The sequence below is a fragment of the Pseudophryne corroboree genome, chromosome 4, assembly GCF_028390025.1.
Source record: "Pseudophryne corroboree isolate aPseCor3 chromosome 4, aPseCor3.hap2, whole genome shotgun sequence".
Taxonomy (NCBI): domain Eukaryota; kingdom Metazoa; phylum Chordata; class Amphibia; order Anura; family Myobatrachidae; genus Pseudophryne; species Pseudophryne corroboree.
In genome coordinates this window covers 506,991,183-507,013,129 of record NC_086447.1, presented here as the reverse complement: position 1 = coordinate 507,013,129, position 21,947 = coordinate 506,991,183, and the positions used below count along the sequence as shown (strand labels likewise).

At 44.9% G+C, this 21,947-nt stretch overlaps 1 protein-coding gene across 1 annotated transcript in view; it reads left to right on the top strand.

The window, feature by feature from the left end:
* The window catches only part of GPRC6A (G protein-coupled receptor class C group 6 member A), a 143,301-nt gene extending 122,090 nt beyond the window's left edge, over positions 1-21,211 (top strand). Inside the window, exon 6 of the mRNA XM_063919332.1 lies at positions 20,091-21,211. Coding sequence (XP_063775402.1) covers positions 20,091-21,211 — 1,121 coding nt within the window. The remainder of the gene's footprint in view (positions 1-20,090) is intronic.
* Positions 21,212-21,947: the final 736 nt, after the last annotated feature.

Genomic DNA, 21,947 nt, shown 5'->3' with positions numbered 1-21,947 from the left:
CAATAGTAGGTCCATGGAGCACTTGTTTAATATCGCCACCCACTGCCGACAGAAGGGGACACTATATCTGCCTATTGTGGGTGTGTTTTTGATTCTGAACCCTCTTGGGATCTGATTATTCCGATAATATTCGGAGAGGCTGATGCCGTGATAAGTGTAATCACATTCTCTTTGTTTTAAACGTAGTAGTTGTCTATATAGATCCTCCGCTGTGTTTGATGCTGGATCATTCTCCCATGTTGTAGTCACCAGGATGGATTGTGCCTCTGCATCAGAATAGCTGAATCTTTCACGAGCATCCATATGAAGGAGCTCCAGTGCTTCATCCAGATTTTTTTCAACATTCATCCGTGCTTGTGACATGTCGTATGCCTGGAACAGCTTTCCAGGCTATTAAAACACCAATGTGAAACTGACCTCAATTAAAGATGAAATGTCCCAAAGTAAAAGTATCCGACGGTGCCTTGGTATGACCAATTCCTGCTGGGACCGATTATCCTCATGCAGCTTGGTCTGTATAGAAATCAATGGTTACCCGGCACTCCTATATGGGATGAAGGATGATTCTTGCTGCGGTGCCCTCCGTGGGTTGACGGCACAACCCCCAATATTCATCAAGCAGTTACGGCGGCACTCAAGCAAAGATTGAACAAGTCTGCTTGAGTGCCGCCGTAACTGCTTGATGAATATTGGGGGTTGTGCCGTCAACCCACGGAGGGCACTGCAGCAAGAATCATCCTTCATCCCATATAGGAGTGCCGGGTAACCATTGATTTCTATACAGACCAAGCTGCATGAGGATAATCGGTCCCAGCAGGAATTGGTCATACCAAGGCACCGTCGGATACTTTTACTTTGGGACATTTCATCTTTAATTGAGGTCAGTTTCACATTGGTGTTTTAATAGCCTGGAAAGCTGTTCCAGGCATACGACATGTCACAAGCACGGATGAATGTTGAAAAAAATCTGGATGAAGCACTGGAGCTCCTTCATATGAATGCTCGTGAAAGATTCAGCTATTCTGATGCAGAGGCACAATCCATCCTGGTGACTACAACATGGGAGAATGATCCAGCATCAAACACAGCGGAGGATCTATATAGACAACTACTACGTTTAAAACAAAGAGAATGTGATTACACTTATCACGGCATCAGCCTCTCCGAATATTATCGGAATAATCAGATCCCAAGAGGGTTCAGAATCAAAAACACACCCACAATAGGCAGATATAGTGTCCCCTTCTGTCGGCGGTGGGTGGCGATATTAAACAAGTGCTCCATGGACCTACTATTGTTGGTAGTAGAAGAGTCCACCAAGGAGCTGAATTCGACCAAGGAGTTAATTAAGGAGTTTGAGGCGCAGCATCGAGACACCTTGTCCAAAGACACTACCACCAACTGGACAGACAAATTAAACACTCAGATGGACCAATATAGGAAGGATTTAATTAAATTTAAAAAAGAAAAACTACTCAAAGTCCAGCAGGACTATCAACAAAGGAGAGTGTACCCATGGCTAGGTAGCTCATCTAACTTCAATGAGCGATCATACCCCAACAGACGACCTAGAACACGCAAAAGGTATTGGGAAAACACAGCCTCAGGTACATCTAACAGTGACTCTGATAATTATAATTCAGCAGTACCTTCCACCAGTGGTCATTTCCCTTTAGGGGCACGGACCAGAGCGGACGCAAACCCCAGCCCAGGAAGAGGACGCGGAGGGCAGGGCAGAATGAAAGACAACAAGGGCACAAGACCTCCAAGGCGAGGACGGACATAGTTTACAATTTATCATCAGCCCCTCTCACCGATATAGAGACAAAAGTTCTTTCAAAGGGCTTAACATTTATACCTACCTGTGAACCCGATCCCTTACAGTGGAAAATTGACGTGGCACGGCTTAATAGGACATTACGTTTGAAAGAACATTTCGGACAAGGAGAGTCAAGTTTGATAGCGAGGGAGTCCATTCCAACACAGCTTAAGAAACTTGCCCCAAGGTCGAAATTCGATCCAGTATCCTATAACTCTTCCATCCGAACATTCACCCGCTTATTGGACCAATCAGCACCCTTGGGGCCCCAAGAGCCACACTATCACTCCAACATGTCCAGGGAGGAGATAGAAGCCCTCAATAATTTAGCTAAGAGGACTGATCTTGTTATACGGAAGGCAGATAAGGGGGGATCCGTAGTGGTTCAAGATTTAAGTGATTATGTTTTGGAATGTAACAAACAATTGTTGGATGTGAATACATATGAGTTGCTTCCTAGGGACCCCACCGTAGCATATAAGCGGGAATTGGATGAGATTCTACAGCAGGCAGTTATGAACGGTGATATTTCACCAGAAATTCTTACAGCTCTAAAGGTAGAATTTCCCCGGGTACCATTATTCTATACGGTCCCAAAAATACACAAGTCACTTCAGCATCCACCAGGGCGTCCTATTGTGTCAGCCAGGGAATCTCTGTTCCATCCAATTTCCGCTTTTCTAGATGCTTACCTTAACCCATGTATACAGGCAATACCCTCACACTTAAAGGATACGACAGCTTTATTGCTACAATTACAGCAATTAGGCTCTTTACCTGAGTCCTTAGTTATGTGCAGTGCTGATGTAACCAGCCTTTATACCTGCATCCCGCACGATGCAGGTATTGAGTCGGTCAAGTTATTAATAACAGATAATGCATTATATAAAGGTCCCCCAATAGAATTATTTGTACAATTGTTGTTGTTGATTTTGACTAGAAATTACTTTACATTTAATGGTAAATATTACCGTCAATTAAAGGGGTGTGCGATGGGGTCCCCTTTGGCCCCTTCGTACGCAAATGCATTCATGTACAATATTGAACAACGTATCATCTATGATAATGCACCAGTAAGAGAGCAAGTCTTTTACTATAAGAGATACATAGATGACTTGCTTCTGTTCTGGGAGGGCTCAATAGAGAATTTAGAGTCTTTTTTTGAATCACATAATGGATCAGACAGCTGTGTAAAATTCACTTTTGAACACAGCACAAGTTCTATCCACTTTTTGGATGTGTTAATTACACATCAGGAAGGCATCTTAAGAACCTCATTGTTTGTTAAGCCAACAGATAGGAATTCACTGTTGGCCCATGATAGCTTTCATCCGCTCCCATTAAGAAAGGGATTACCGTACTCACAATTTTTAAGAGTGCGGAGAATTACCTCAGACCCGGTAGAGACAGTAGCCACTATGGATTTAATGGTGGAGAAATTCATAGAAAGAGGCTACCCAAGAAAAGAACTTAACAAATTGAAACAGAAAGTGCTCAGCATTTCTAGGGACGAGGCCCTAAAGGGGAAATCGACAAATCCTTTGAACAAATTAACCAAGGACACTAAGGTCATCCCTTGGGTTAACAAGTACACAGTAAATACTAATTACACCACTAAAAAAGCTAAAACATATTGGCCAATAGTATCTACAGATACTGAATTACCAGCTTTGAATAAAAGTCGATTGCTCCCGAGTTACACCAGAGGGCGAAATCTTGCTGACCAATTAGTCAAATTAGATGTGTTCCCACTAACTAAGACCCAACAGATGCATTTTCTGAGACCCAAATTAGGCTGTTACCGCTGCCTTGGGTGTTCAGCGTGTAACATACTGATGACGGGCCCTATATTTCATCATCCCTCTACGGGTAAGAAATTTAATATTTATCATCGCCTCACTTGCACAACCACACACGTTGTATATATGCTTAAATGCCCGTGTGGTTTGGCATATATCGGTAAAACGCAGAGGCAATTTCGGGACCGAATGGCCGGGCATAGAAGTGCAATTAAACAAGCCCTGGAGAAGGGTGTCAGCGATCAGCCAGTAGCGCGGCATTGGCTGACAGCCAGGCATAGCCCTACTAGTATTAGGGCGATGCTGATAGATCATGTCCCGATATCACATAGAGGTGGTAACAGGGGAAAGCTTTTATTACAATTGGAAACTAAATGGATATTCAAATTAAAGACAATAGCCCCAGGTGGATTGAACGAGAACCTTGGATTGCAATGCATGTTTTGATAATAGATAAATATCACACTAATTTTGTCATAATTAATCCATTTAATTCCGCAAGTGACATGTCTTTTATTCTTTAGTTATGTCTGGTGTTGGTTGTTTTTTTCACAATTTGTTTAGTTTAACTATAACCTGAGGATTGCTCATACTCTTCAGTGAATATTTATCTGTATTCTTTGTTATAGCACGTTACTATGGCAACCTGCGTCAAGACGTCAGCTCGCCTGTCCGGCGCCGGCTGTACACGTCATTTTCGAGTTCCCACTATGTCAGTAGCGGAGAGCGGGCGGTCAGCGGTGTAGGACAGGTGAGTATGATTAATCAATTTTAGATAGGATTGTCTTGCCTATATATATGTAACACTGTTATAGTCTGTTTGTGATGTGCTGTCCCTGACGACGGGGTATATCCCCGAAACGACGTTGGAAAATAAACTTGCTATGTTTATAAAAGATTGAACAAGTCTGCTTGAGTGCCGCCGTAACTGCTTGATGTATATATATATATATATATACCAATGCGGAAAAACACTGCGGCACTCGGAGTCTTTAAATTAGAAAACGTGTATTCAAATTAACACTCCAAACCAACGTTTCGGGGCTGGCACGCCCCTTTGTCAAGGTGAACAGAGATGGAACAACAAGAACACAACTTACCTAAATACCTAGGAGAAGCCCGCCGTGAGAGAAGCGCCGCCCGCGGTCACGTGAGCTGGACCCGGCGCTAACGTTCAACTGGCGCGGTGTGATGACACACTGCCAGGTAGTCATGGAAACCGGGACGCCAGATGCCTCGTCAGCGTGCGCTACAAACTAAACAAAGAGTGACATACATTACAGAGCCCCAATCACCAAACACTTGTGAACACATGACAAATAACATATTCAAATAACTATGTATAGAAACATTGTGGACATAAATGCGATGGGGGACCAGATCTAGCAATACCAAGGGGGGCACACGTTAGTTACAGGAATGTGTGTATGAGTGTAAATATCGGGGATGGGGTGATGTTATGTACTGGGAAACCATGGTGGTGGCTCTGCTGTGTCTAACTGGGAGTGTGCTGCAATGGAGAACAAAATGACGTGTCTAGCTCCATGCATTCGAGGGTGCGGAGGGGGGGCACAGGGGTTGAAAAATGAGTGAAAGTGAAAGAAAGCAGCGGTGAGAGAGAGGGCAGGGGAAGGGCAAAGGGGAGGAAGAGGGAGAGGGGAGAATGCGCTGCATCTGGCTACAAGTGTTGGGTGACAGTGTGATGATGTGAAAAAAGGGGGTGTGGATGGCTGTAACCATTTGTTCCCAAGTGTGAGGGAAAACAGGAGGGGGGGGAAAGGGGAGGGAGAGGGGGGGAAGGGAGGGGGGAGGAAGAGGGGGGAAAAGGGAGAGGGAAAGGGAGGGAAGGGGAAGGAGAGAGGGACGGGGAGAGGAGAGAAGGGGAGAGCTGGTGGGGGGAAGAAATGAAGCAGAAGGAGGGGCAGGGAAGGAGGAGGGCGGGGAAAACTGTGGTGAAATGTGTGGAAATGAAGGTGAGCATATGGCTTCTAACTAGAGTGGGCTGGTGAATGGGGAAAGGAGTGTTTGAATGGCTGGTGTGGCAACGGAGTGGGTTGGCTGTCCAGGAGTGTGAAGTGTGTGACTAATGGTGTAACGCTAGTGGTGGGTAAATCACTAATGGCTGCCCCTTGTATTGAGGTCCACCAGTGTAGTTGTACTTAAAACTGTCGTAATCTATCCCAGAGAGTCCATGTTATTAAAGCGGTCAAAAAATAAGAATTTACTTACCGATAATTCTATTTCTCATAGTCCTTAGTGGATGCTGGGGACTCCGTAAGGACCATGGGGAATAGCGGCTCCGCAGGAGACTGGGCACATCTAAAGAAAGCTTTAGGACTATCTGGTGTGCACTGGCTCCTACCCCTATGACCCTCCTCCAAGCCTCAGTTAGGATACTGTGCCCGGACGAGCGTACACAATAAGGAAGGATTTTGAATCCCGGGTAAGACTCATACCAGCCACACCAATCACACCGTATAACCTGTGATCTGAACCCAGTTAACAGCATGATAACAGAGGAGCCTCTGAAAGATGGCTCACAACAATAATAACCCGATTTTTGTAACAATAACTATGTACAAGTATTGCAGACAATCCGCACTTGGGATGGGCGCCCAGCATCCACTACGGACTATGAGAAATAGAATTATCGGTAAGTAAATTCTTATTTTCTCTAACGTCCTAAGTGGATGCTGGGGACTCCGTAAGGACCATGGGGATTATACCAAAGCTCCCAAACGGGCGGGAGAGTGCGGATGACTCTGCAGCACCAAATGAGAGAACACCAGGTCCTCCTCAGCCAGGATATCAATTTTGTAGAATTTTACAAACGTATTTGCTCCTGACCAAGTAGCTGCTCGGCAAAGTTGTAAAGCCGAGACCCCTCGGGCAGCCGCCCAAGATGAGCCCACCTTCCTTGTGGAGTGGGCATTTACAGATTTTTGGCTGTGGCAGGCCTGCCACAGAATGTGCAAGCTGAATTGTACTACAAATCCAACGAGCAATAGTCTGCTTAGAAGCAGGAGCACCCAGCTTGTTGGGTGCACACAGGATAAACAGCGAGTCAGATTTCCTGACTCCAGCCGTCCTGGAAACATATATTTTCAGGGCACTGACAACGTCTAGCAACTTGGAGGCCTCCAAGTCCCTAGTAGCCGCAGGCACCACCAATAGGTTGGTTCAGGTGAGACGCTGAAACCACCTTTGGGAGAAACTGAGGACGAGTCCTCAATTCCGCCCTGTCCGAATGGAAAATCAGATAAGGGCTTTTTCAGGATAAAGCCGCCAATTCTGACACGCGCCTGGCCCAGGCCAGGGCCAACAGCATGACCACTTTCCATGTGAGATATTTTAACTCCACAGATTTAAGTGGTTCAAACCAATGTGACTTTTGGAACCCAAAACTACATTGAGATCCCAAAGTGCCACTGGAGGCACAAAAGGAGGCTGTATATGCAGTACCCCTTTTACAAACGTCTGAACTTCAGGGACTGAAGCTAGTTCTTTTTGGAAGAAAATTGACAGGGCCGAAATTTGAACCTTAATGGACCCCAATTTCAGGCCCATAGACACTCCTGTTTGCAGGAAATGTAGGAATCGACCCAGTTGAATTTCCTCCGTCGGGCCTTACTGGCCTCGCACCACGCAACATATTTTCGCCAATTGCGGTGATAATGTTTTTGCGGTTACATCCTTCCTGGCTTTGATCAGGATAGGGATGACTTCATCCGGAATGCCTTTTTTCCTTCAGGATCCGGCGTTCAACCACCATGCCGTCAAACGCAGCCGCGGTAAGTCTTGGAACAGACAGGGTCCTTGCTGGGGCAGGTCCCTTCTTAGAGGTAGAGGCCATGGATCCTCCGTGAGCATCTCTTGAAGTTCCGGTTACCAAGTCCTTCTTGGCCAATCCGGAACCACGAATATAGTGCTTACTCCTCTCCATCTTATCAATCTCAGTACCTTGGGTATGAGAGGCAGAGGAGGGAACACATACCCTGACTGGTACACCCACGGTGTTACCAGAGCGTCTACAGCTTATTGCCTGAGGGTCCCTGGACCTGGCGCAATACCTGTCAAGTTTTTAATCATGTGGAAGACTTCTGGGTGAAGTCCCCACTCTCCCGGGTGGAGGTCGTGCTGAGGAAGTCTGCTTCCCAGTTGTCCACTCCCGGAATGAATACTGCTGACAGTGCTATCACATGATTTTCCGCCCAGCGAAGAATCCTTGCAGCTTCTGCCATTGCCCTCCTGCTTCTTGTGCCACCCTGTCTGTTTACGTGGGTGACTGCCGTGATGTTGTCCGACTGGATCAACACCGGCTGACCTTGAAGCAGAGGTCTTGCTAAGCTTAGAGCATTGTAAATGTCCCTTAGCTTCAGGATATTTATGTGAAGTGATGTCTCCAGGCTTGACCATAAGCCCTGGATATTCCTTCCCTGTGTGACTGCTCCCCAGCCTCGCAGGCTGGCATCCGTGGTCACCAGGACCCAGTCCTGAATGCCTAATCTGCGGCCCTCTAGAAGATGAGCACTCTGCAACCACCACAGGAGGGACACCCTTGTCCTTGGTGACAGGGTTATCCGCTGATGCATCTGAAGATGCGATCCGGACCATTTGTCCAGCAGGTCCCACTGGAAAGTTCTTGCGTGGAATCTGCCGAATGGGATTGCTTCGTAGGAAGCCACCATTTTACCCAGAACCCTTGTGCATTGATGCACTGAGACTTGGCTCGGTTTTAGGAGGTTTCTGACTAGCTCGGATAACTCCCTGGCTTTCTCCTCCGGGAGAAACACCTTTTTCTGGACTGTGTCCAGGATCATCCCTAGGAACAGAAGACACGTCGTCGGAACCAGGTGCGATTTTGGAATATTGAGAATCCAATCGTGCTGCCGCAACACTACCTGAGATAGTGCTACACCGACCTCCAACTGTTCCCTGGATCTTACCCTTATCAGGGAATTGTCCAAGGAAGGGATAACTAAAATTCACTTCCTTCGAAGGAATATCATAATTTCGGCCATTACCTTGGTAAAGACCAGGGGTGCCGTGTACCATCCATACGGCAGCGTCTGAACTGATAGTGACAGTTCTGTACCATAAACCTGAGGTACCCTTGGTGAGAAGGGTAAATTTTGACATGAAGGTAAGCATCCTTGATGTCCCGAGACATCATGTAGTCCCCTTCTTCCAGGTTCGCAATCACTGCTCTGAGTGACTCAATCTTGAATTTGAACCTATGTACGTAAGTGTTCAAAGATTTTAGATTTAGAATCGGTCTCACCGAGCCGTCCGGCTTCGGTACCACAACAGTGTGGAATAATACCCCGTTCCCTGTTGCAGGAGGGGTATCTTGATTATCACCTGCTGGGAATACAGCTTGTGAATGGCTTCCAAAACGGTCTCCCTGTCAGAAGGAGACATCGGTAAAGCCGACTTTAGGAAACGGCGAGGGGGAGACGTCTCGAATTCTAATTTGTACCCCTGAGATATCACCTGAAGGATCCAGGGGTCTACTTGCGAGTGAGCCCACTGCGCGCTGAAATTCATTGAGACGGGCCCCCCACCGTGCCTGATTCTGCTTGTAAAGCCCCAGCGTATACTGAGGGCTTGGCAGAGGCGGGAGAGGGTTTCTGTTCCTGGGAACTGGCTGATTTCTGCAGCCTTTTTCCTCTCCCTCTGTCACGGGGCAGAAATGAGGAACTTTTTGCCCGCTTGTCCACGAAAAGACTGCGCCTGATAATACGGCGTCTTCTCATGTTGAGAGGCGACCTGGGGTACAAACGTGGAATTCCCAGCTGTTGCCGTGGCCACCAGGTCTGAAAGACCGACCCCAAATAACTCCTCCCTTAATAAAGCAATACTTCCAAATGCCGTTTGGAATACGCATCACCTGACCACTGACGTGTCCATAACCCTCTACTGGTAGAAATGGACAACGCGCTTAGACTTGATGCCAGTCGGCAAATATTCCGCTGTGCATCACGCATATATAAAAATGCATCTTTTAAATGCTCTATAGGCAAAAATATACTGTCCCTATCTAGGGTATCAATATTTTCAGTCAGGGAATCCGACCACGCCAACCCAGCACTGCACATCCAGGCTGAGGCGATTGCTGGTCGCAGTATAACACCAGTATGTGTGTAAATACCTTTTAGGATACCCTCCTGCTTTCTATCAGCAGGATCCTTAAGGGCGGCCATCTCAGGCGAAGGTAGAGCCCTTACAAGCGTGTGAGCGCTTTATCCCCCCTAGGGGGTGTTTCCCAACGCACCCTAACCTCTGGCGGGAAAGGATATAATGCCAATAACATTTTAGAAATTATCCGTTGTTATCGGGGGAAACCCACGCATCATCACACACCTCATTTAATTTCTCAGATTCAGGAAAACTACAGGTAGTTTTTCCTCACCGAACATAATACCCCTTTTTTTGGTGGTACTCGTATTATCAGAAATGTGTAAAACATTTTTCATTGCCTCAATCATGTAACGTGTGGCCCTACTGGAAGTCACATTCGTCTCTTCACCATCGACACTGTAGTCAGTATCCGTGTCGGCGTCTATATCTGCCATCTGAGGTAACGGGCGCTTTAGAGCCCCTGACGGCCTATGAGACGTCTGGACAGGCACAAGCTGAGTAGCCGGCTGTCTCATGTCAACCACTGTCTTTTATACAGAGCTGACACTGTCACGTAATTCCTTCCAACAGTTCATCCACTCAGGTGTCGACCCCCTAGGGGGTGACATCACTATTACAGGCAATCTGCTCCGTCTCCACATCATTTTTCTCCTCATACATGTCGACACAAAAGTACCGACATACAGCACACACACAGGGAATGCTCTGATAGAGGACAGGACCCCACTAGCCCTTTGGGGAGACAGAGGGAGAGTTTGCCAGCACACACCAGAGCGCTATATATATACAGGGATAACCTTATATAAGTGTTTTTCCCCTTATAGCTGCTGTATAGTTAATACTGCGCCCAATTAGTGCCCCCCTCTCTTTTTTTAACCCTTTCTGTAGTGTAGTGACTGCAGGGGAGAGACAGGGAGCTTCCCTCCAACGGAGCTGTGAGGGAAAATGGCGCCAGTGTGCTGAGGAGATAGGCTCCGCCCCTTTTTCGCGGACTTTTCTCCTGCTTTTTTATGGATTCTGGCAGGGGTTAAATGCATCCATATAGCCCAGGAGCTATATGTGATGCATTTTTTTGCCATCCAAGGTGTTTTTATTGCGTCTCAGGGCGCCCCCCCCAGCGCCCTGCACCCTCAGTGACCGAAGTGTGAAGTGTGCTGAGAGCAATGGCGCACAGCTGCAGTGCTGTGCGCTACCTTGTTGAAGACAGGACGTCTTCTGCCGCCGATTTTCCGGACCTCTTCTGCCTTCTGGCTCTGTAAGGGGGCCGGCGGCGCGGCTCTGGGACCCATTCAAGCTGGGCCTGTGATCGTCCCTCTGGAGCTAATGTCCAGTAGCCTAAGAAGCCCAATCCACTCTGCACGCAGGTGAGTTCGCTTCTTCTCCCCTTAGTCCCTCGATGCAGTGAGCCTGTTGCCAGCAGGTCTCACTGAAAATAAAAAACCTAATCTAAAACTTTCACTAAGAAGCTCAGGAGAGGCCCTAGTGTGCACCCTTCTCGTTCGGGCACAGAGATCTAACTGAGGCTTGGAGGAGGGTCATAGGGGGAGGAGCCAGTGCACACCAGATAGTCCTAAAGCTTTCTTTAGATGTGCCCAGTCTCCTGCGGAGCCGCTATTCCCCATGGTCCTTACGGAGTCCCCAGCATCCACTTAGGACGTTAGAGAAAAGTCCATTTCATGGAAATGCTAATCACTATGGTAACCTAAAGTCCTTTATAGGAATACGTTCCAGGGCATGATTTCGTTGAGTCCATTAGGGCTAATAGTTCCTAGTTGGAAAATCCATTTAGCTTCTAGCTTCAGGAGCAGACCATTTCTGTCTCCACCTCTTTTGTTCATTGGGATGTGATCGATGGCCATCTGTTTAAGATCGTTCAAGTTGTGGCCTTTTTCCGCAAAGTGCTTGGCCACTGGTTGGTCCGAGCCCTTTCCGCTGGTGGCCTGTTTGATGGCCGACCTGTGGAGGGCCATTCTTTTTCTCAGTGACCTCACTGTCTTCCCCACATAGTATAGATTACAAGGGCATTTGATAATGTACACAATGTGGGTTGACGTACAAGTCAGGGAGTGTCTGATCTTGTATATCCGTTGTTGATGTGGGTGTTGGAAGGTCGCGCCTGTGAGCATATGGGAGCACGTTGTGCGCTTAGGGCACTTGTAACATCCAGGTAATTTTTTCAAGAATGAGAACTTGTCTGTTGGTGACGGGCAAAACCCTGTAATGTCCGTATGGACCACTAGGTCTTTGATGCTTCTCCCCCTTGTGAAGCACATTAATGGGCGCTTGTCCACTAGGCTATGCAGTTGTTTATCTGTTGAAATGATGGGCCACAGTGCCCTCATCGCCCTTGGTAACACAGTGCTCGCCATGTTGTGTTTACTTACAAATGGGATAGCAGGTTTGTGGACCTTATCTCTGATGGTCATCAGGTCACTTCTCGGCGTCCCTAACACTTCTTGTTTTTGCTGTTCCAGTGTCCTGGGGTCATATCCTCTGGCCACGAACTTCTGTATCATAGAATTTAAGGTGGGTTCTACTGAAGAGCGGTCACTGATGATCCTGCAGGCTCTAATCATCTGGGACCGGGGCAAACCCTTGATCAAAGATCTGGGGTGGTGGCTATTGGCCCTTAGAAACATGTTTTTCTCTGTGGGCTTGGTGTAAAGTCCCGTCGAGATACGGCCATCCTTTACGGTAACTTTCACGTCCAGGTAATTCACCGTCGTGTCACTGAATAAGAAGGTGTATTTGATAGGAGATCCGCTGGAGTTATTGTCATCTAAAAAAATTTTGAGATCTTCTTCGACCCCTGTCCATATTAGGAAGAGGTCATCTATGAATCTCGCATATATCAAGATACATGACGCGATCGCTGGGTCCCTAAAGAAGACCTTATCCTCCTCCTGGAACATGAAGATATTTGCTACTGAAGGGGAGACGTTGCTCCCCCATGGCACACCCAGACTTCTGGCGGTAGAACCGCCCGTTAAATAAAAATTAATTCCTTTCCAGTGTCAGCTTCAACAGCATCATGAATAGGTCGAGATCTAGAGACTCCATTTCTTCCTTTATCAGGAACTCGCGGACTGCCTGTAGGCCCTCCCTATGCGGTATACTAGTGTACAAACTGCACACATCGATTACGCACAATAGGGAGCCTTCGGGTACCTCGGAGATGGTATCCAGTTTTCTAAGGAAGCTGGAATTGTCCTTAATGAACCGACTGTGTTTAACCACCAGAGGCTGTAGAATCCCGTCTAGAAATACTGAAATGGGTTGAAAAATGGAATTTCTCGCCGAGATTATGGGGCGGCCCGGGGGTGACTCCTGGTTCTTGTGGATTTTAGGGACTGTAAAGAAAACAGGCACCACTGGGTGCTCCTGTTTAAGTGCCATGCATAGTTTTGATTAGTCCGTTCATGTGGGCTTCATTAAGGATCGGATCTATTTCTGCTTTGAATCTGGCAGTCGGATCCGTCTGCAAGAGCTCGTATGTGGTTGCATCAGCTAATTGGCTATATATTTCCTGTTTATAGAAGGCAAGGTCGAGGACCACTACCCCGCCGCCTTTGTCTGCGGGGCGGATGATAATGTCCTCATAACTACTAAGGTCCTTAAGGGCTGCTCTCTCTGCCCTTGACGAATTGTGATTAATCTTTGGATTAGCCTGATCGAATTTTTTTACTGACTCGTCTAGTAGCCTACTAAAGGTGTTGATAGAACGGTTAGTGGAGCCCGGATCAAAGGTTGATTTGTGTCTCTTATTAATGAATTGTTGCTGTATTGGATCGACGGCTGGACTAGAGGGATCTGTCAAACGGCTTTGAAAAAATTCCTGAAGTCTCAACTTGCGTTGGAATCTGTGGATGTCAATTTCCCAGGTCAGCTCGTCAAATCCTGTTGTCGGAACAAAGGTAAGGCCTTTCTCCAGGACCCTCAGTTCACAGTCAGTCAATACCCTTCTAGATAGATTGAACACTAGCGAGTCCTTTTGGCTTGCTGCCCTTTGGATCCTGACGTTCTGTTTGGATCTGCGGGTGGGCGTCCTCGCCTGCCTTTTATAGGAGTAGGGGTGGCGGATGCCATTGTGAGATCCCCTAAAGGGACACAACCGGCTGGAGAAGGGCCCTCAGTATCCTGTGCGGCGGCCTATACATCGCTGTTGGATGTCGCTGATGTTTCATATAGGCGCTCTCTCCTCCTGCGCCAGCTGTGTTTGGATCTGTTGGAATAGGGCCCCGTTTCGCTGGGGGTGCCCCCCATGAGCCAACTATAGACGCGATTAGACTCGTAGTCCTCCCGGACTATTTGCATTTTGTTGCGTTTAAATCTAATAAGATCCCTTCGGTATGAATCACACTGGTTCTTAAGCTTGGATAACCAATCCTGATGGGTATCTGCTACCAGGGTGGTCCGATGTTCCTATTCCAGTTTGGTTATTTTGTCGCGAGTGACCGCCAGTTCCTTGCCAGCCTCCTCCACCACCAGCAGCATCAAATCCAGACTGCACTTGTTTAGTATACCTATCCACTTCCTACAGAAATCCAGATTGTACCGGCCTATCGTGGGTAGGTTGCGAATCCTAAAGCCTCTGGGGACCATCTTGTCCCTATGGTAGTCGGATAAGGTGATGACGTGCAGGAGAAAATCGATCTCGCGCTTTTTCAATTTGAGCAATTTATGGTAAATATCCTCACTCGTGCCCACTTTCTCCTCAAAATCAAGTTGCTCCTTGAAGCAGAGCTGTTCTGCGTCATCATCAGTGAAACTGAATTGCTCGGATAGGTCAGCTTGCATACCCTGGGTCGCCATCCATTACTGAACTAGTCATCGCTTTGTCACAGGTGGTGGTTCAGGGGGCTCCTGGTGCAATAAGTGAAAGAAACCCTGCCGTGCAGCAGGAAAACTGGTGAATCAGGACCTCAGTCCTTGTGCAGTACAGTGCTGTCGCCTTAGGAAAAAGGGAGGAGGTTTCCTGTGCTGAAAGCACTATTTATCTGAAGCACAGAAATATTACACTGGGGTGCCTTGTCCCTCTTGGGGTCGGGCTGATAGCACACAGCTCCGTCCCCTACTGTGTATATATTGGTGCTTGGACCGGCACTCCGCTTTCATGGGAATAGGTAGCTCCGGTGCCCCCAGCAAAAGGAAGTATTACCAATGCGGAAAAACACTGCGGCACTCGGAGTCTTTAAATTAGAAAACATGTATTCAAATTAACACTCCAAACCACAGTGCTCAAAAAAATAAAGGGAACACTTAAACAACACAATGTAACTCCAAGTCAATCACACTTCTGTGAAATCAAACTGTCCACTTAGGAAGCAACACTGATTGACAATCAATTTCACATGCTGTTGTGCAAATGGAATAGACATCAGGTGGAAATTATAGGTAATTAGCAAGACACCCCAATAAAGGAGTTGTTCTGCAGGTGGTGACCACAGACCACTTCTCAGCTCCTATGCTTTCTGGCTGATGTTTTGGTCACTTTTGAAAGCTGGCGGTGCTTTTACTCTAGTGGTAGCATGAGACGGAGTCTACAACCCACACAAGTGGCTCAGGTAGTGCAGCTTATCCAGGATGCCACATCAATGCGAGCTGTGGCAAGAAGGTTTGCTGCGTCTGTCAGCGTAGTGTTCAGAGCATGGAGGCGCTACCAAGAGACAGGCCGGTACATCAGGAGACGTGGAGGAGGCCGTAGGAGGGCAACAACCTAGCAGCAGGACCGCTACCTCCGCCTTTGTGCAAGGAGGAACAAGAGGAGCACTACCAGAGCCCTGCAAAATGACCTCCAGCAAGCCACAAATGTGCATGTGTCTACTCAAACGATCAGAAACAGACTCCATGAGGGTGGTATGAGGGCCCAACATCCACAGGTGGTGGTTGTGCTTACAGCCCAGCACCGTGCAGGACGTTTGGCATTTTCCAGAGAATACCAAGATTGGCAAATTCGCCACTGGCGCCCTGTGCTCTTCACAGATGAAAGCAGGTTCTCACTGAGCACATGTGACAGACGTGATAGAGTCTGGAGACGCCAAGGAGAATGTTCTGCTGCCTGCAACATCCTCCAGCATGACCGGTTTGGCAGTGGGTCAGTGATGGTGTGGGGTGGCATTACTTTGGGGGGCCGCACAGCCCTCCATGTGCTCGCCAGAGGTAGGCTGACTGCCATTAGGTACCAAGATGAGATCCTCAGACCCCTTGTGAGACCATATGCTGGTGCGGTTGGCCCTGGGTTCCTCCTAATGCAAGACAATGCTAGACCTCATGTGGCTGGAGTGTGTCAGCAGTTCCTGCAAGACAAAGGCATTGATGCTATGGACTGGCCTGCCCGTTCCCCAGACCTGAATCCAATTGAGCACATCATGTCTCGCTCCATCCACCAATGCCACGTTGCACCCCAGACTGTCCAGGAGTTGGCGGATGCTTTAGTCCAGGTCTGGGAGGAGATCTCTCAGGAGACCATCCGCCACCTCATCAGGACCATGCCCAGGCGTTGTAGGGAGGTCATACAGGCACGTGGAGGCCACACACACTACTGAGCCTCATTTTGACTTGTTTTAAGGACATTACATCAAAGTTGGATCAGCCTTTAGTGTGTTTTTCCACTTTAATTTTGAGTGTGACTCCAAATCCAGACATCCATGGGTTAATAAATTTGATTTCCATTGATAATTTTTGTGTGATTTTGTTGTCAGCACATTCAACTATGTAAAGAACAAAGTATTTAATAAGAATATTTCATTCATTCAGATCTAGGATGTGTTATTTTAGTGTTCCCTTTATTTTTTTGAGCAGTGTATATACCGCCCTTTATCCTTAAATATTTCCCAGGAATATAAATCAGCATTTTTAGTTCTCATTAACGTAGGTTGGGCAGGTTTTTTTATGAAATCTTGCCTGTATTGGAGTATAAAAATAGAGTGGAAAAATCTCTGGTGCTGCTTTACAAGTAGTCACACAAAACAGTCTGTCTGCCAGTATCTGAACAATGTTGTGCTTCTACCAGAGATGTATGTATATTTAGATTAAATACGGTTTGTTCAAATGATGAAACAACATAGCTAAAGGCAAAGTACAAAAAATCCTTATTTGGAATGTGAGATGTTTGTAGGATAAACTACAGTAATTAATAAATTGTTCCTGATGTGATTTGCCTGCTAGAGACACACCTGGTGAGATGTACGAGTTTGTTGCTTTGAAAAAAACATTGTAGGAACATTTCATACCATACAATTAGTACCTTCTGGACAAGTAAAGTATTTAATTTTGTTATGGAACAGTTCCAGACGGATTTAGGAATTAATTAGTATATGCATATAAAGCAGGCATGGTTTGAAAAAAATAGTGTATAGGTACTGTACTTTTCTTCTCGGCTCTGTATTATCAATCAATTACCAAAATGATAATTTTTTAAAAACAAAAGGAATAATCGTTAAAGATATAATTTTTACGGCAGTAGGTGCTCATGTAAGGAGAATGCACTAGGTTGTGTCCTGCTGCCTCCTGTATTTTTAGTTCTGTCTAATAGCAGTGACTCCTGTCTATGATAGTCATACAGTAACTGGATTAGACTTTTCCCATGGAATTATCAAAGACATTAAGTGACAATGGCTCAGAATTTCCAGATTGTATTTCCCAGGTGTCATCAGGTGCCAGATATACCAGAACAATCAACATTACTGCCCTCAACAAGGATAACAGTGCCAGATATATAACTGAAATATTATGTATTTATTTATTTTACAGTATGGTTTCTCAGGCCTTAGGCATTAATCCAAGAGGAGATTGTAATGCCTTTCCATATGTAGGATCAGGGATAATTTTCTGAGTTTTGTTCTCTGGTGACCTTGGCTAATATTTTGTGTACATACAGTACTACGCACTTTACCATTACAATGTTATCCATGTCACTTTGAAAAAATTCCCAAACTGAGGTTTGGTGACATTCAGTCCATTACATAATGTAGAATATTTATTTTTTGACACTTGTCTATAAGGTTGTAGGTGCTAAAGCACAGAGATTCAATTTTTTGTTATTCTATCATTAGTTTCACTTAATTTACTTATGTGTCCTCATATGCCTATCCATTTTGAACCATATGGTGCGAGAAGCTCAGCACAAATTAATGTGCCATCGTATATTGCATCTTAGTTTTATACGAATTGGCTTGTAGGGGTAAATTTACTAAAGGTTCTAAATATGAAAAGTGATGATGTTGCCCATAGCAACCAATCCGATTGTGTCTATCATTTTTAGGATGCAAAAGAGAAATGATAGACAGAATCTGATTGGCTGCTATTGGCAACATCCTCACTTTTAATTTTTAGAACCTTTGGTAAATTTACCCCGTAGTGTACTAGATACTTCGGATTAGTGTTTTTGTCACAAAGGAAGTGGTATAAAGGTGCAGGTTACGAATAATAATGTGTGGCAAGAGGCATGGCATGGGTCACTCATATGGGACCTCTATATTTTGCATTTTTACCTAGATTGCATTTTTTTCCTGAATTTTGCATCTTAATTCATTCATAGGATAGTAAGTATTTAGAGTGAGTATTATTGTAAAGGAATAGTTAAAGTAGCAGGATGACACATATTTTAAGAAAAAGTAACATGGTGCAATTAAGTCGCAAAGTCAGTGGCACGCCAGATATGGCTATTTCACATAATTTGAGGAACGCTGAATGTGAGCACATTTACAGATATGTCCTTGTACACTATTGCCGTAGTCATGGCAAACAGTCCTGCTCAGCACCAGGCCCCATGCCACTCGGCTTGCAACAAGCTTTTTTTTTTTCACATGAATGTGCATCTTAGTGACACAATTTAAACAATGGGATGTAACAAAGCTGCTTAATGAGACTGCTCTGATTAATTTGATTTGCAACATTTGCAGGGGATGCAGTCATATGACCGCCGCTCAGGATACCGGTGGTCACCATGCCGAGTGATCAAACGGCCGAGAAATGGAGAGCTCTGTAGGCATTTCTCTTCAAAGACAGATGCATGGCAGCTTATTTAATTGGCCACTAGGCTATGTGTCACAGGCACGTCTTTGCTTAGTCATGCCCAGAAGTCTAATTCCCACCCCTCTCTCCAGCACCAGATGCAGGAAAATCTAAAAATAAAAAAGAGATATTGAAAAATCTTTATGAAGAAAGGAAAAAATAACACCAGGGTGGCGGCCCCATCTGGGAATACCCCCAACAAGATGCAAATGACCTGTAGTCCATGGGCTGTGCATGACTGTCATAATAATTTCCAAAAATTTGATTATCTAAAAACTGTTCTACATATGCATCCTCATACATCAAGCCTCAATACCCCATGCAGTGTGAGATACAGTATCTGGCGCAAATGAGCTGCCAGGTCACATGCAACTCTGTAGGCATTGGGTGTTTTTTGATGCAAATGTATCAATGCGATGAGACTAGGACGCACCAGGAGACTGTGCTGATTGATTTGACATGCAACACTTTTATAGTGTGTGTAACTGAGTCTGTATCACTTGTATTGGAAAAAGGCTGCTGCTGCTACACTGCACCATTTTGTATGCAGATTCAGAGACTCAGTCGCACACAGATATACAAGTGTTGCATTTCAAATTAATCAACCCAGTCTCCTAGTGCATCTTAGTCCCATCAAGTTGTGATTAAGATGCATTTTTGGGGAAAAAAGATTCCCAGTGCTAGCAGAGTCTCACGGGACCTGGTGCACTGAGATGGACTGTTTGGCACAACTGCAGAAATGATGTATAAGGACACATCTGTATGTGTCACAATTCAATCAACTGTTTGATAAAGATTCATGTTTCATTATCACCTCAATGGGGATGATCAACATACAGTATGAACAGTTCGTACAATAGAAAATAATGAGAAAAATCTATTGGAGGTTATAATAGTCAGATATCAGGTGCTGATAAGTCACAGATCATGTTACAGGTCACAATCACAAACAGTACCATTCACAGACATTTTTCCAGAAAGCAGGGGTGCCATAAATTGCTTTTTTAAAACTATACACATATGATATTTATTTGATTGCTTATTTTTGTTGTATATTCATTAATTGGTCTGATTTCCAAGATGTGTAAATTATTCAGCCAGTTTTGGAAAAATTGTCTACTGATAGTCTACTGATTTGCTTATCGCAAATCACTGAAATGCATCAGAATTTAAAAATCAACTAAATTATTTCACCCTTCCCTATTTCCAATAAGGAAGGTAAGAGAATAGGCTCAATAATACAGTTATACATGATGTAAAATCAAATGATGTTGTTTCTGTTACATTTTCACATCTATTTTATCTCTTTTTTTTAGATATGGTTTACTGTATTAAGTGCAGCAACAAGACTCACTGGTCTCCTGTAAACAGTTCTGTATGCTACCCAAAGAAGATTGAATATCTCCGCTGGGATGATGGCTTTGCGATCGTTCTCCTTATGATTACGTTTTTGGGAGTTTTTGTTATCATTGCTATAGCATTGTTATTTGCAAAGAACTTTGATACACCAGTTGTCAAGGCATCCGGAGGCATGCTTTGTTATGTTATTCTCCTCTCCATCCTTTTCAGTTTTGTGAGCACAGTGTTCTTTATTGGGGAGCCAGTAGACTTTAAGTGTAAAGTACGGCATACTATGTTTGGCATTAGTTTTACAGTGGTAGTGGCGTGCATTTTACTAAAGTCAATCAAAATATTGCTAGCTTTTACATTTGAGCCCAACGTCCACAGAATTTTAAAATGTCTCTACAAACCATTTACTTTAGTTTCTGCATGTACTGGGATTCAGGTCATTATTTGCACTACATGGCTGGTATTTTGGTCTCCCTATATTAAGGAGAATTTCTCACTTCCAAAGACCATTATAATGGAATGTGATGAAGGCTCCACAGTTGCATTTAGTATTGTGTTAGTATATATTGCTATACTGGCATTCATATGCTTTATTTTCGCATTTAGGGGTAGGAAACTGCCAGAAAACTACAATGAAGCCAAATTTATTACATTTGGTATGCTGATTTACTTCATAGCATGGATAACGTTTATTCCAATATATGCTACAACATTTGGTATATATTTACCAGCTGTTGAAATTATAGTAATATTAATATCAAATTATGGTATTCTGTCATGTACATTTTTACCAAAATGCTACATTATCTTATATAAACAAGACACCAATACAAAATCTGCTTTCCTTAAAATGATCTATAAATATTCATCCAAAAGTGCCAGCACTCTTACTGTAAGCCAGACCTCATCCAGTTCCCCCTCATTACCTGACAGCAGGGATCCTGTGGCAGACACACCCAGTAGACAAGGAAGCACGTCAGTGAGTTGTATAAGTAACAGCTTTTCCTTTCATGAGAGGCTTGCGGCAAGAGACATATCTTCCACCAAAATCAGAGCCCTGCCAAGAAAAAGGTTATCAAGTATTTGATAATATCAATCAATTATAAAATACACATTTTATACTTGAACAACATACACTAGTGGATTAGAAATGGAAGGCTAGTCCAGATCTGAGAGTGTTTAGCTACCACATACATCAATATTGGGTAAACATGCCAATACAGTACCGTTTACCATAAAAGAGAGAAAATATACAAAGTTTTTAGACTGTGCTGGATGAATCCATGTCAGTACCTTATTCAGTAACATAATTAAGATTTAGAAACTATGCTTGTTTTAGTATGGTCAGTTCATCGCATATGTAATCTTGCAGAAGGAACTGCTGAGCTTGTTATGAGCCACCAGGAAAATAACATTGTAATGTGCAGGTGTAGAAGATTGATGGTGCCAAACTCTACAGCTTGTGCTGATAGAGTAATGCCATGTCCATACCTGTCAGCGAAATTACCAGTGCTGGCATTCTGATGGGATGACAGTAAGTGAGTGAGTGAGTTAGTAAGTGAGTTAGTGAGTGAGTCAGTTAGTCACAATGCATACAGTAGCACAGCAGTGGTACACCATCCTGCTCTTTGCACAGTAATTATCCGTGCCCCAGGAGGAACGGTGGACAGAGCAGTGCAGTGAGTTGTACATGTACTATACAATATGAAATATACCTTCCAGTTGTGTTTGGAATATTATTACTTTGGGGGAGTAGTGTGTGGCACAATATGGTCATACTGTAGGTAAGTGTAGCGACTCAGGTTGTGGGGGATAAGACAATA